Raw genomic sequence first — 16,824 nt, 5'->3', positions numbered from 1 at the left:
CTCCAGATGTTATGGACTACTACTCCCATCAGCCCAGACAGCATAGTCCATGGTGAGGGATCGTGGGAGTTGTAGTCCAAAACATCTGGAGAGCCACAGGATGCAGACCCCTGCATGAGACCAATGATTTTATTTTTTCTCTGTCCAAATACCTCTCTGGATTTTCTACTCCTTCTAAATGTCCTGCTGTTTCTCTCCATCTCTTGAATGAATGAGTGGGTGGTCCCAACGTCACAAAATGACTTTTCCAATGATGCCAGCGTCCCTGAAAGGGGATGTTCATTTAAACTCTGCCATGTTGAAGTGCTATCAGCACAAGACCCTCTAGCCAAGATACATGGTTTAACCCAACCACAAGTGGTTAACAGTTTTAAACACCCAAATGTTTACAAGTCCTTGATTTTTCATTTCTTCGTAGATCGCCATAGCCCGTGCCAACCGGAGGAACGCAGGCGAGATGATCAAGTACCGGCTGGTGGCGGTTCCTCATGGCAATGACATTGCCTCCCTCTTCGAATTGGATCCCACGACACTACAGAAGACCGACTCCTTCGTCCCTCGGTACGTATGCCTAGGGGATTCTATGTTTAACACGTCTAGGCCGATGCAGGATCAAGCCCAGGCGCCCAGAACAGGAGCCTCCTCAGAACATACACTGCAGGCCGCACAGCAGTGTGGGAGGATAGCTCAGGGGCAACGCGCTCGTCTTGGAAGCAAGATGACTTGGAGCAACACAGGTTCGATCCCCGGGCCTGCGCTTAGAAACCTCTGGGTATTAAGCATGTTATATATAACCCATTACAGTCCAACAGGAGTCAACTTGTCGGTTCTATGTCATAATGCTGGCCTTTTAATATCTCCAGCAATTCATGCCGCTGGCGCCTTTCCCCACTTCTTAAAATACAGGAGGGGCCGCCATATGCGACCTTAGCCATCCCTCCCTCTACCATCTTAATTTGAGTTCCTAAGCGCCCTCTATTGGTGAGGAGTGAAAAGCTCAGGCAAAACATGCTTTGCCGCCCTGTCCGCAGACCTAGGGGCTTGCCCACGACACGCACACCCCCCGCGCTTCAACGACCATGCAGCTTTCAGAAGACTCTGCAGCACTGCTGAAAGCAGTCTGCTCGGTGAGGCGTGGGCTGCTTGTGCGTGACAACTCGGCATCAGAACAGGATACTCCCAGTGAGATCTGTCCTGAAGCCGAGTTATCACATGCACGAGCAAACCATGTTTCAAAATACAGACACTTTCAGTAGAGCCGGCCCAGGGAACAGAGATACAGAAACAGCCGAAGCCTCACATACTTGTTGTGGCTGTCCAGACTGGTAAAAATGTCCTGCAATGTAGAGACCCTTTAAAACTGCAGAGCCCAACTTCCATTATTCGCTCAAAAGGGTTTCTTACTGAATCACAATAAGACATGTTTCAAATTCAAAATTCTGTACCTACTTATGATCCCACAATGCTCTTTGCTTGTATGCAAATCGCCAGGATTGGGTTCTATGAAGAGATACTGTATTGCTGACCTGTCCTGGGACCTCTGCCCCGCCCCCTCCTACTCCACAGACCGCCCCTCCAAGGATGAGATGGTTTCCCCAATAAATGTTTCCCATTTCCAGCACCCCATTTCCAGCACTGCACTGTGTGGGGGGTATCAATTTTGCCAACAGTGGAACCTTTACCGATTTTTGCATCATTCAAACACTTGTTACCAACAAGTCAATCCGACATATGTGAGTGCTTAGCCACGCCCTCAACAAGATCCCCCTTCAGATCTTGCATTGAAAGAGTCGAAATGCCTGCGGGGTCGCTGACCCTCCCAGGCAGCCCTTTAATCACACGGCTCCTTGAATGCAATGGGCTGCCTGCTGCCTGATGGCTATTAATTCAGAAACAGGAGAAGGGCTGGGATGGCCAGCCTCTCCTTTTGCTCCTGAGTAAAGAGCTAACACGCCGTGGAAGACCTTTAACAAAGCACGGTTTATGGGCTCCTGCGTACCTTGTCGTTATAACGTATAATTTCGTCATGTTTAATGGAGTTCACACATGTTACTTTTACCACGTTGTTGCCATTCGTTTTTTTCTGTTCTAGTTTTACTCTGTGCGGGAGTATTACGTCCTGCCGTCTTCATCCCCATTGCCAACTCCTCCCTTCCACACGGTTTTTTTTTCACTCGTTTGACCAGCTTAATACTAAAATGGAAAGAACGGCTTTTGGTGTCCGCTTGCCCTCCTGTGGTTATTTTGATGAACTGCAACTAAAATATACGATCTTTTGGACTCGGTTCAGTGTTGATAAGCAATTGCCAAGAAACATAATGGTTTCATGGCGTAGGATGAATACCTTCAAAGTCACAATAAACCCATAACAATGGTTTATTGTGAAAGGCAGGATATATATATATATATATATATATATATATATATATATATATATATATATATATATATATATATATTTTTTAGTAGTCACGGTATTCTACCAAAGTTCATGTTTCACAAAAAATATGTTGTCCACGCTTTAAACTGCTTTTTTAGGTAGCGAGGTGGAGCTTAAGGGAAGGGGGTGCCTGACTGGCTGGGGGTGCAATGCCCGAAACAGTGTAACAATAGGCTAAAGATGGGTTGTTAAAATGCCATAGACACCGGCAACCCTTCAGAAAGGGTTTGAAATACGAATAGTTTTCTCACAGAAACAATATGGTCAAATGGTCAGTTTTGCACAAGCGAATAAGGTGGCTGTCTGCTAAAATGAGGGGTTCATTTCCGATGGGGCTTCGGAAAGCTTTTGTTAACAAACATCTGGCGTCAGTGCAGTAACTTTTCTGAAAATGTTGGGGGGGACATAACATCTAAAGGAAAAGGTGCCCCTGCCAAATGAATTGGGACACAATGGTGTACCATGAAAGTTGGGGGGGTGGGGGGGGGACGAACACCCTTGTTCCCACCTAAAATTACGCCTATGTCTGGCGTGAAAGTCCATTACCGGGGTCACAGGTTTCATCAGCACAGAGCGAAATTGAGACGTTTCCTGGTCCCAATAGCCATGTCTGCTAGATAAACGAAGGGGTGTGGACCTGCATGAGCCCCAAACTTGCCCCACCTGCTCTCCCCCACTCTCAATTGCTACAATTCTGGCATTCCCTGGGTATTGTGGCCACGTATCCATGGAGGATCATGTCAGGCGACAGGAGGGCCTGACTGCAGTTACTGCTAAAGTTGTAGGCAGAGACTTACATATCTGTGGCCTTTTGTGATGTGTGCCCTCTCCACCGTGCTACATAGTTACTCACAGCCATGCCCTGTTTTTATGTACTGTTTCCTTCCTAGTTCCCTTCCAACCTTTCCCCTCTTCGTCCACTCTTTCTCTAGCTCCTACTCCCCTTCCTTTCACCTTTTCATATGGCGCTTTGTAACAGCCAAAAGATGACATTAAGACATATACAAACAACCTACAAACATAGTTAAAGTCAGCCACGCGTGACACGGGACGGACTACACCAGGTCCTAATAGCTTTCAGAGGTCTCCCGGTTGGCGTGTTTTCTGGAGTGCCCCTGTTTAAGGTAGAGTGTCGAGGAGTGGCCTTTGCACCCCCTTCTGGGTTCTTAGCCACTTAAAAAAGCTACAAATGAACACAGCCCCCCAGCCTGTCAATAAACTCGGGTGTGCTCAGGCGGGGGCATGGCCCATCGGGGGTTAGGGAAGCAAAGCCGTACGGCTTGCTCAAGAGATGGAGTTTATCCACAACAGTGCAGATGTGTACCCGTGTCTTCTCTATAGAATATCACACTGTGGTAATCTGGGGCTTTCCAGATGTTTTGGACTACAAGTCCCAACACCCTAGCCAGAATAGATGAGGGATTATGGGAGCACTAGGCCAACACACCTGGGGGGCCTCAGGATGCCTTTCCCTGTTCCAGTCAGATGATTGGCAGTTCTGTACCCCCTGGGGAGTCCATGTAGTGTTCCTCAAGAATTCGAACCATGTTCTAATTATGTACATAATTTAAACATTGCTTATTTGGTCTTTTAACAAACGTGCAGTGAATGCTCTGGTTTCCTCACAGTATCGCTGTGCGTGAAAACTGACTGGCAATATGACACACACGCTGTGCAGACATCCAACATATATCTGGGAAGAACTGGAAGCCTTCTAGTTCCCATTTCTGCACAAGAGACTGAGGTCTGTTGGGTCTACAGAGCCCGCGTCTAATGATCATATGGGCTTCTAGCTTAAGCAGCACGGTAGCAGCTTTCAGATGGCGCTGCCACATCAAAGTGCAGTACTAAATGTAGTATGTAACATGTCTTTTCACAGTATTCACAGTATTTAGCCTTTCTAGCATTCCATAGTATTCTTTTTCTTAAATTTAGCGTATAAAGACTATTCCATGTGCTGAATACTCATCAATTACCAATAGATTAGAGAACACAAATGAATACTCATCAATTACCAATAGATTAGAGAACACAAATGAATACTCCTCAATTACCAATAGATTAGAGAACATAAATTAATACTCCTCAATTACCAATAGATTAGAGAACACAAATGAATACTCCTCAATTACCAATAGATTAGATAACACACATTAATACTCCTCAATTACCAATAGATTAGAGAACACAAATGAATATGAATACTCCTCAATTACCAATAGATTAGAGAACACAAATGAATACTCCTCAATTACCAATATATTCGAGAACACAAATGAATACTCCTCAATTACCAATAGATTCGAGAACACAAATGAATATGAATACTCCTCAATTACCAATACATTAGAGAACACAAATGAATACTCCTCAATTACCAATAGATTAGAGAACACAAATGAATACTCCTTAATTACCAATAGATTAGAGATCACAAATGAATACTCCTCAATTGCCAATAGATTAGAGAACACAAATGAATATGAATGCTCCTCAATTACCAATAGATTAGAGAACACAAATTAATACTCCTCAATTACTAATAGATTAGAGAACACAAATGAATATGAATACTCCTCAATTACCAATAGATTAGAGAACACAAATTAATACTCCTCAATTACCAATAGATTAGAGAACACTATTGAATACTCCTCAATTACCAATAGATTCGAGAACACACATGTATACTCCTCAATTACCAATAGATTAGAAAACACAAATGAATATGAATACTCCTCAATTACCAATAGATTAGAGAACACAAATGAATACTCCTCAATTACCAATAGATTAAAGAACACAAATGAATACTCCTCAATTACCAATAGGTTAGAGAACACAAATGAATACTCCTCAATTACCAATAGATTAGAGAACACAAATGAATACTCCTCAATTACCAATAGATTAGAGAACACAAATGAATATGAATACTCCTCAATTACCAATAGATTAGAGAACACACATGAATACTCCTCAATTACCAATAGATTAGAGAACACAAATGAATATGAATACTCCTCAATTACCAATAGATTAGAGAACACAGATGAATACTCCTCAATTACCAATAGATTAGAGAACACAAATGAATACTCCTCAATTACCAATAGATTAGAGAACACAAATGAATACTCCTCAATTACCAATAGATCAGAGAACACAATGAATATGAATACTCCTCAATTACCAATAGATTAGAGAACACAAATGAATACTCCTCAATTACCAATAGATTAGAGAACACAAATGAATACTCCTCAATTACCAATAGATTAGAGAACACAAATGAATACTCCTCAATTACCAATAGATTAGAGAACGCAAATTACTACTCCTCAATTACCAATAGATTAGAGAACACAAATGAATACTCCTCAATTACCAATAGATTAGAGAACACAAATGAATATGAATACTCCTCATTAAGGTGGCTGTCTGCTAAAATGAGGGGTTCATTTCCGAACGGGCTTCGGAAAGCTTTTGTTAACAAACATCTGGCGTCAGTGCAGTAACTTTTCTGAAAATGTTGGGGGGGACATAACATCTAAAGGAAAAGGTGCCCCTGCCAAATGAATTGGGACAAAATGGTGTACCACGAAAGTTGGGGGGTGGAGGGGGGGACAAACACCCTTGTTCCCACCTAAAATTACGCCTATGTCTGGCGTGAAAGTCCATTACCGGGGTCACAGGTTTCATCAGCACAGAGCGAAATTGAGACGTTTCCTGGTCCCAATAGCCATGTCTGCTAGATAAACGAAGGGGTGTGGACCTGCATGAGCCCCAAACTTGCCCCACCTGCTCTCCCCCACGCTCAATTGCTACAATTCTGGCATTCCCTGGGTATTGTGGCCACGTATCCATGGAGGATCATGTCAGGCGACAGGAGGGCCTGACTGCAGTTACTGTTAAAGTTGTAGGCAGAGACTTACATATCTGTGGCCTTTTGTGATGTGTGCCCTCTCCACCGTGCTACATAGTTACTCACAGCCATGCCCTGTTTTTATGTACTGTTTCCTTCCTAGTTCCCTTCCAACCTTTCCCCTCTTCGTCCACTCTTTCTCTAGCTCCTACTCCCCTTCCTTTCACCTTTTCATATGGTGCTTTGTAACAGCCAAAAGATGACATTAAGACATATACAAACAACCTACAAACATAGTTAAAGTCAGCCACGCGTGACACGGGACGGACTACACCAGGTCCAAATAGCTTTCAGAGGCTCCCGGTTGGCGTGTTTTCTGGAGTGCCCCTGTTTAAGGTAGAGTGTCGAGGAGTGGCCTTTGCACCCCCTTCTGGGTTCTTAGCCACTTAAAAAAGCTACAAATCAACACAGCCCCCCAGCCTGTCAATAAACTCGGGTGTGCTCAGGCGGGGGCATGGCCCATCGGGGGTTAGGGAAGCAAAGCCGTACGGCTTGCTCAAGAGATGGAGTTTATCCACAACAGTGCAGATGTGTACCCGTGTCTTCTCTATAGAATATCACACTGTGGTAATCTGGGGCTTTCCAGATGATTTGGACTACAAGTCCCAACACCCTAGCCAGAATAGATGAGGGATTATGGGAGCACTAGGCCAACACACCTGGGGGGCCTCAGGATGCCTTTCCCTGTTCCAGTCAGATGATTGGCAGATGTGTTTTCTGTACCCCCTGGGGAGTCCATGTAGTGTTCCTCAAGAATTCGAACCATGTTCTAATTATGTACATAATTTACACATTGCTTATTTGGTCTTTTAACAAACGTGCAGTGAATGCTCTGGTTTCCTCACAGTATCGCTGTGCGTGAAAACTGACTGGCAATATGACACACACGCTGTGCAGACATCCAACATATATCTGGGAAGAACTGGAAGCCTTCTAGTTCCCATTTCTGCACAAGAGACTGAGGTCTGTTGCGTCTACAGAGCCCGCGTCTAATGATCATATGGGCTTCTAGCTTAAGCAGCACGGTAGCAGCTTTCAGATGGCACTGCCACATCAAAGTGCAGTACTAAATGTAGTATGTAACATGTCTTTTCACAGTATTCACAGTATTTAGCCTTTCTAGCATTCCATAGTATTCTTTTTCTTAAATTTAGCGTATAAAGACTATTCCATGTGCTGAATACTCATCAATTACCAATAGATTAGAGAACAGAAATGAATACTCCTCAATTACCAATAGATTAGAGAACACAAATGAATACTCCTCAATTACCAAAAGATTAGAGAACATAAATTAATACTCCTCAATTACCAATAGATTAGACAACACAAATGAATACTCCTCAATTACCAATAGATTAGAGAACACAAATGAATACTACTCAATTACCAATAGATTAGATAACACACATTAATACTCCTCAATTACCAATAGATTAGAGAACACAAATGAATATGAATACTCCTCAATTACCAATAGATTAGAGAACACAAATGAATACTCCTCAATTACCAATATATTCGAGAACACAAATGAATACTCCTCAATTACCAATATATTCGAGAACACAAATGAATATGAATACTCCTCAATTACCAATACATTAGAGAACACAAATGAATACTCCTCAATTACCAATAGATTAGAGAACACAAATGAATACTCCTTAATTACCAATAGATTAGAGATCACAAATGAATACTCCTCAATTGCCAATAGATTAGAGAACACAAATTAATATGAATGCTCCTTAATTACCAATAGATTAGAGAACACAAATTAATACTCCTCAATTACCAATAGATTAGAGAACACAAATGAATATGAATACTCCTCAATTACCAATAGATTAGAGAACACAAATTAATACTCCTCAATTACCAATAGATTAGAGAACACAAATGAATACTCCTCAATTACCAATAGATTCGAGAACACAAATGAATACTCCTCAATTACCAATAGATTAGAAAACACAAATGAATATGAATACTCCTCAATTACCAATAGATTAGAGAACACAAATGAATACTCCTCAATTACCAATAGATTAAAGAACACAAATGAATACTCCTCAATTACCAATAGGTTAGAGAACACAAATGAATACTCCTCAATTACCAATAGATTAGAGAACACAAATGAATACTCCTCAATTACCAATAGATTAGAGAACACAAATGAATATGAATACTCCTCAATTACCAATAGATTAGAGAACACACATGAATACTCCTCAATTACCAATAGATTAGAGAACACAAATGAATATGAATACTCCTCAATTACCAATAGATTAGAGAACACAGATGAATACTCCTCAATTACCAATAGATTAGAGAACACAAATGAATACTCCTCAATTACCAATAGATTAGAGAACACAAATGAATACTCCTCAATTACCAATAGATTAGAGAACACAATGAATATGAATACTCCTCAATTACCAATAGATTAGAGAACACAAATGAATACTCCTCAATTACCAATAGATTAGAGAACACAAATGAATACTCCTCAATTACCAATAGATTAGAGAACACAAATGAATACTCCTCAATTACCAATAGATTAGAGAACGCAAATTACTACTCCTCTATTACCAATAGATTAGAGAACACAAATGAATATGAATACTCCTCAATTACCAATAGATTAGAGAACACAAATGAATACTCCTCAATTACCAATAGATTAGAGAACACAAATGAATACTCCTCAATTACCAATAGATTAGAGAACACAAATGAATACTCCTCAATTACCAACAGATTAGAGAACACACATGAATACCCCTCAATTACCAATAGATTAGAGAACACAAATGAATACTCCTCAATTACCAATAGATTAGAGAACACAAATGAATATGAATACTCCTCAATTACCAATAGATTAGAGAACACAGATGAATACTCCTCAATTACCAATAGATTAGAGAACACAAATGAATACTCCTCAATTACCAATAGATTAGAGAACACAAATGAATACTCCTCAATTACCAATAGATTAGAGAACACACATGAATACTCCTCAATTACCAATAGATTAGAGAACACAAATGAATATGAATACTCCTCAATTACCAATAGATTAGAGAACACACATGAATACTCCTCAATTACCAGTAGATTAGAACACAAATGAATATGAATACTCCTCAATTACCAATAGATTCGAGAACACAAATGAATACTCCTCAATTACCAATAGATTAGAGAACACAAATGAATACTCCTCAATTACCAATAGATTAGAGAACACAATGAATATGAATACTCCTCAGTTACCAATAGATTAGAGAACACAAATGAATACTCCTCAATTACCAATAGATTAGAGAACACAAATGAATACTCCTCAATTACCAATAGATTAGAGAACACAAATGAATACTCCTCAATTACCAATAGATTAGACAACACAAATGAATATGAATACTCCTCAATTACCAATAGATTAGAGAACACAAATGAATACTCCTCAATTACCAATAGATTAGAGAACACAAATGAATATGAATACTCCTCAATTACCAATAGATTAGAGAACACAAATGAATACTGCTCAATTACCAATAGATTAGAGAACACTAATGAATACTCCTCAATTACCAATAGATTAGAGAACACAAATGAATACTGCTCAGTTACCAATAGATTAGAGAACACAAATGAATACTCCTCAATTACCAATACATTAGAGAACACAAATGAATACTCATCAATTACCAATATATTAGAGAACACAAATGAATATGAATACTCCTCAATTACCAATAGATTAGAGAACACAAATGAATACTGCTCAATTACCAATAGATTAGAGAACACAAATGAATACTCCTCAATTACCAATAGATTAGCGAACACAAATGAATACTCCTCAATTACCAATAGATTAGAGAACACAAATGAATACTCCTCAATTACCAATAGATTAGAGAACACAAATTAATACTCCTCAATTACCAATAGATTAGAGAACACAAATGAATACTCCTCAATTACCAATACATTAGAGAACACAAATGAATACTCATCAATTACCAATAGATTAGAGAACACAAATGAATATGAATACTCCTCAATTACCAATAGATTAGAGAACACAAATGAATACTGCTCAATTACCAATAGATTAGAGAACACAAATGAATACTCCTCAATTACCAATAGATTAGCAAACACAAATGAATACTCCTCAATTACCAATAGATTAGAGAACACAAATGAATATGAATACTCCTCAATTACCAATAGATTAGAGAACACAGATGAATACTCCTCAATTACCAATAGATTAGAGAACACAAATGAATACTCCTCAATTACCAACAGATTAGAGAACACACATGAATACTCCTCAATTACCAATAGATTAGAGAACACAAATGAATACTCCTCAATTACAAATAGATTAGAGAACACAAATGAATATGAATACTCCTCAATTACCAATAGATTAGAGAACACAAATGAATACTCCTCAATTACCAATAGATTAGAGAACACAAATGAATATGAATACTCCTCAATTACCAATAGATTAGAGAACACAAATGAATACTCCTCAATTACCAATAGATTAGAGAACACAAATGAATATGAATACTCCTCAATTACCAATAGATTAGAGAACACAAATTAATACTCCTCAATTACCAATAGATTAGAGAACACAAATGAATACTCCTCAATTTCCAATAGATTAGAGAACACAAATGAATACTCCTCAATTACCAATAGATTAGAGAACACAAATGAATAGTCATCAATCACCAATAGATTAGTCAACAAACAAATGTGCTGCTATCTTTTAGATACCCAGTCAATGTATCGAAAACATTTCACTGCGGACTATAACACTGAAAAACACTGAAAACATTAAATAAATATATAAAGGGTAGTGGGGTAAGGGGTTAAAATGGGTCGGGGTGGCGTTATAAGGGTGGAAAATCAGGGGGTTGGGAGGTTTAGCCGCAGAGAAATGTACCACTCTGTAATGTCCGTCAGTAAAATCAGATATAACCGTCTTTTAGTGTTTATGTAGTTTTGAATATCGCATTGCCAGTACAGGCCACTATTGAGACGATAAAGAATTAAAAGAAGATATTCCATTGTGGTGAGGATTGGAATGTGAATTTTAAATCAACATGTGTGGCCCTGTTAGACGCACGTTTCTTCATCAGGTGTGACAGAAAGGTCAGATTTAGTTTTGGCAGAGCCAAATTTGATAAGCTGCAATGACAGCTGAGGCCGAGAGTAAACTGTAATGCTTTCGATTGCTTTGAATGTTTCAGGAACTCTTTTGTGCGGCTGCGCCACCTTTGCACGAACACCTGGATCCAGAGCACAAATGTCCCCATCGACATTGGCGAGGAACGGCCTATACGACTCATGGTAAGCATCGGCATTGGGCCATGTCCTGGAGGGTTTTCAATGGGAGGACCATTGGGTGCAGCGGGAGAGGGTGCAGCGGGCCACCCCATCTCCACTGCCTTTCTCTCTGCAGTATGACCCCGAGGAAGATCAAGTTAACCAGAGAAGGGGACCCCAGAGTACTGTACACAGAGAAGGCAAAATAATAAACACACATTACAAGAAGTTTGAATTGGAGAACGGGGGCTGGGGAAAGATTTTAGGATTGCGTCGGAGGAAGGATTTCCTCAACTGCTTAAAGCTACTGAGATGCAAAGCAGCTTGACCCTTGAGAGAGTCTACGGTTACAGCTGCAACGCTGCACACACTCCGTTCTTCTCCCCAGCATTGCAGATGATACAGAAGATAGTGTGTTTGCCAACATGTGTCTCTCACCTCTAGGTGCTTTTTCAAGGCAATTAACGGGTTTGGTCTTACCCAGCGTATGAATTGGTTTAACCGGGGGGATAGCTCTGGTGCATGTCCCGGGCACTCGGTCAAACAATTATTAAAGAATACTTAAGAATTACTTGCCTTCCAAAAACACCTAGAGGCGAGAAACATGTGTTGGCACAAAGACAACATGTTCTATCTGAGGAAAAGAAGCAATGTAATTAAAATTAAAACACTTGAGATTTTTTTTCAATATTCACTGATGGCACTGCTCGCTGGAGGGTTTGGATGCCATTCTGTTGCTTTCTTTCACCAGGTGCGATCTCTTTAGCTAGAAGATCCACAAGCCCTACTAGATCCCGCGGGAAAGCCTTCTGATCTTCACGTTACCAGATCCTTAAACCCGCAGTTTTGTGCTGACCACAGAGGCAGCTCCAACTACCTCCATCTTGCATCAGTATAGAACATATTCCTTCCTCAGGTCAGGTGGAGACTGATGACCTCTGTGGATCAAGGCTTCTCGGCAGCTTTTAGCTCATTGCCGCCGGGTAGACTTGACGTCTTGTTGATCAACGATAGCTGTCATTGGTATATCCTCGACGCCTGTGAGATACAAGCACAGAAATCTAAGCAAAGGAATTCTTCTTCATTAGGCATAAGCTTAAGGTGCTTTCATGAAATTCATAGCACACAATTCCAGATTTCTCTTTCCCTTGGGGAACTTTGCACAATGTCACAAATTCCAGTTCCAGGTTTTTTCTTTCCAGGAATAAGTCATTAAAGGGATTCTGGGAATTTACCTAGCTAATTTTTCTATCATCCTTTTCAGCTTGGTACCTGCCCCACTAAGGAGGACAAGGAAGCATTTGCCATTGTCTCCGTGCCAGTGTCCGAAATCCGCGATCTGGACTTTGCGAATGACGCCAGTTCGATGTTGGCCACCACAGTCAATAAGCTGAACGAAGGGTTCATCAGCCAGAACGACCGAAGGTACACAGATTGCGGCTTGCCGGAGTGAATGTTTACAATCCACAGCATGTTGGGGTGTTGATGTTTATGTTAACGTTTGTTTATGATGCCCCATTATTTATCAGTGGGTGAGATGAACTGCTGGACTCGAGGGCGGTTGACACTCCTCCGCTTGTGGGCCAGTGTGCAGTTATAACTTAATCATCTGGGTCACAACATACACAATGAAGACACTAGTCAGAGCTCAAATGCAGACCTCAACACAGCAGTCTCCTAGCAATGCAACTATCCCATGTTCCTCGCCTTGCTCTGTCCATGCTTCATTCACACCATTTTTGTATCCCATGCTATTGTCAGCCTCAAACTTCACCAACTAACCCACAGCGCCTTGTCTCACTAACATTATGCGACCTGCAGATAGGACCCAGGAGGACTCTGGAGACGAGGGGTGCTTGCCCGTCTACTTTGTGAAGTGCTATGTGCATAAGGTACACAGGGGCTTGCCCAGAGCCCCTCCATGTGCCGCAGGTCATCGGGCCTTTTATGTTCAGATGGTAATGGGAACAGCTTCTATTTCAGAGTCAAGGCAGAAGTGGGATCAAAGAGTGTGTACCTCTATCCCATGCACATCTCAGACCGTCACACACCAACCTTGCAACACCACTACTGATGACCAGACTGATATGCAAATGGAGATGACTCCTCTGTGAAGGGCGGAGTGAGCTAAAACGTGGCTGTAGACCATCCTGAGTGGAACCAGTTCCATACAACAGGGTATTTGACCCATGTTTGTTCCCAGTAGAGGCGCTCCCACACTCCTTTGTCATTTTGTAAAACTTGGGGTTTCACTCTAAGTAACCCAGGGTTATCCAGACATGGACCACTTGCTCACTTTGCCTTAGAGAGGCTCAGCTTCACCTCACTGTGGTGACCCAACATGGCCCAAACACGTGTCAGAGGTTTGCTGATGGTACTCTTGTAAAGGGGAGAATTGCCTAGCATTTCGGTGCAGGACTGCCCCTGTGGGTGGCACCAGACTGATATGGAAATGGAGTTACTCCGCTGTGAAGGGCGGAGTGAGCTAAAACGTGGTTGCAGACCACCCTGAGTGGAACACGTTCCATAGAACAGTGTATCTGACCCATGTTTGTTCTCAGTAGAGGGTCCCCACACTCCTTTGTGATTTTGTAAAACTTGGGGTTTCACTCTAAGTAACCCAGGGTTATCCAGACATGGACCACTTGCTCACTGTGTCCTAGAGAGGCTCAGCTCCACATCACTGAGGAGGCCTGGCTAGGCCGAAACACTTGTCTGGGGGTTGCTGATGGTACTCTTGTTAAGGGGAGAATTGCCTGGCATTTCACTGCTGGACTACCCCTGTGGGTGGCACCAGACTGATATGCAAACAGATATTTCCCCTCTGTGAAGGGTGCAGTGAGCTAAAACGTGGTTGTAGACCCTCCTGGGTGGAAGAAATTCCATAGAACAGGGTATTTGACTCATGTTATTTCTCAGTAGGGAGGCTCCCACACTCCTTTGTAATATTGTACAACTACTGATGAAATCACACATTTAATTTAAGATCAGTACTAGCCACAAAAGCTATTGCAGCCCACGCAGGGAGAAATGGCTTGAGCGCCACCACAGGGAGCCGGGCTTGTACTCAAGAGTGCAGCAAGCATTCTTTTGTGATCCTCCCTCTGCGGAAAGAAGTTGCTGGCAAACTCCCCAAACAGTCAGCAGCTCACACGGACGGGACTCTGGCACCTCCATGGCTGCATACCGCCATTGTTGCTTGCACCTGTCTTCAGGATCACGGTGTGATCTTATAAATATGTGGTCGCTGCCATGCAGAACATTAACCCCTTCAGTGCTGAGGGTGTCTGTGTTCGTCCGGAATTCCCATGAGGAATCATGGTAGGCCCTGCTGATTCCCCGGAGTTACGTGTTAACATGCATGAACATGACAAGGAACTACTCATAAGATGCGGGGACAGCACTTAAAGAAATGAAGGGAAACACCTTTTTGGAAAAGTTAGGAAGAAGAAATAACTAATGGTCCCACATTGAAAAGGGAAAGAGCCCAGCAGGTACCGGCTCACCCTGCCTCCCTCCTGCACTGCCTCCGGGCCTCCCATTGCACTGGGTTCTGTATCTGTACCCATACAGTACCCCACTCTTCCTCTGCACTTATCAGACCTACCCTATCTGACTAATCTTGCACTTGCCACTTGCTGGCTGCACTACCACTTTTTCATTGCCTGTATTTATTAATTTAACTTATTCTTTTCTCTCCTCTGTTCTGCACTTTCCTCTTCTCCCCCTTCCACGCACTTTCCCCTTTTTCCCTTCTCATGCACTTGCGCATTCTTAATGTCACTGGGCCTAGTAAGATCGTTGTTTTTATTTTTTGTTCTCCCCTGTTCCCCTCCCTTTGCTTGGTCGCGCTCTGAAATACTTGTGTATGTGCGCGATATATATAAAATATCCTATCATATCATAAACCACTCATTAGAGACAAAACTGGGCAATGAGGTTAAGATGCCAGGCCATGCTGAGAGTGTAATTGTAGGTGCTAGACCGCACTCAAATCTAAAGTACTGTAAGCTATTCAACAAGTTTAAAAGTTTATCAGTGCAGGTGTTAGTGCTCCACTGGCGACACCCCAACAATATATAGAAATAAATATCTAGAAATATTTAAAGAAGAGGACTATATCTCTTACTCCTGAAAATAGGGATCCCGTAATACGTTCAGCTTTACGAAGATCTCGTGACAACCGCGGGGCATCGAACACTTGTGGATCAAGTCATCCTGTTGAGATAGTTGTAGATATTGTCTGCCAGTTGAAAATAAATTACTAGAACAAGTGACACTTTTGTTAAATGTGTGAAACAGTGACAGAATTCCTTTTTTGGGATGTATTACTTGTGAAATACGTTTTTTAAAAAAATGTTTAAATGCAGTGAATATCTGATGTTCCCTTTTAATGTTTCTATAAAACTTTTCTACATGATAACTACTTCATGTTGTAAATCTTTGTTGGAGTCTTCCTTTGACGGAGTGCGGTTTTTTGTGTAACAATTGTTTGTTTCCACATGCTGAGACTGTTCCAGATGAGGCTATTGCTATTGGAAGCAGAGGTAAGGGAGAAGGAGCATCATGGGGGTAGCGGGGGTTGCGGGGGGTAGCTATGCCCTGGGAGATAGCAGAGGAAGAGCATTGAGAGATAGACTGGTAGGAGCTTTATTCAAGACACTGGCAAATGCCAGACCCAGAGGCGAAGAGAAGATTGTGGATTGATTCAAAGACACTGACCAAGTCTGGGCCCAGATGCGTAGAAAGCCACAAGCCTGGTGGGGCCTGTATCTCAGACAGTGGAGAGACCAAAGCCGGATGGAAGTCACATCTAAGTCCGTTCAGGTATCAAACCCAGAGATACACAGTCTTCTGTGGCTTATATCTCAGACACGAGCATAGAAAAGAACGCAGGAAAGAAAGAAAGCCAGAAGCCTGCGGAGGTCTATATCTCAGAATTCAGTGTAAGGAACAAGTGCAAGGAAATGCATATTTTTTGAAAATCAAGTAGTTGAATGCACACTTAGTTAAGGCCTTTATTTCACCAGGAGCTGTTTTAGATATGCAAGTAAGCATTACCTTTCAGACGACT

At 41.6% G+C, this 16,824-nt stretch overlaps 1 protein-coding gene across 1 annotated transcript in view; it reads left to right on the top strand.

Annotated features, from left to right (window-relative positions):
- Positions 1 to 16,824, top strand: part of ITPR3 (inositol 1,4,5-trisphosphate receptor type 3) — a 510,867-nt gene that overhangs the window by 278,345 nt on the left and 215,698 nt on the right. Inside the window, exons 11-13 of the mRNA XM_069633522.1 lie at positions 419 to 561; positions 11,675 to 11,774; positions 13,015 to 13,175. Of these exons, the coding sequence (XP_069489623.1) occupies positions 419 to 561; positions 11,675 to 11,774; positions 13,015 to 13,175 (404 nt within the window). The remainder of the gene's footprint in view (positions 1 to 418; positions 562 to 11,674; positions 11,775 to 13,014; positions 13,176 to 16,824) is intronic.

This window comes from Ambystoma mexicanum, chromosome 13, assembly GCF_040938575.1.
Source record: "Ambystoma mexicanum isolate Mex_15411 chromosome 13, UKY_AmexF1_1, whole genome shotgun sequence".
NCBI classification, from domain to species: Eukaryota; Metazoa; Chordata; class Amphibia; order Caudata; family Ambystomatidae; genus Ambystoma; species Ambystoma mexicanum.
This window is presented reverse-complemented; position numbering and strand designations above follow the sequence as displayed.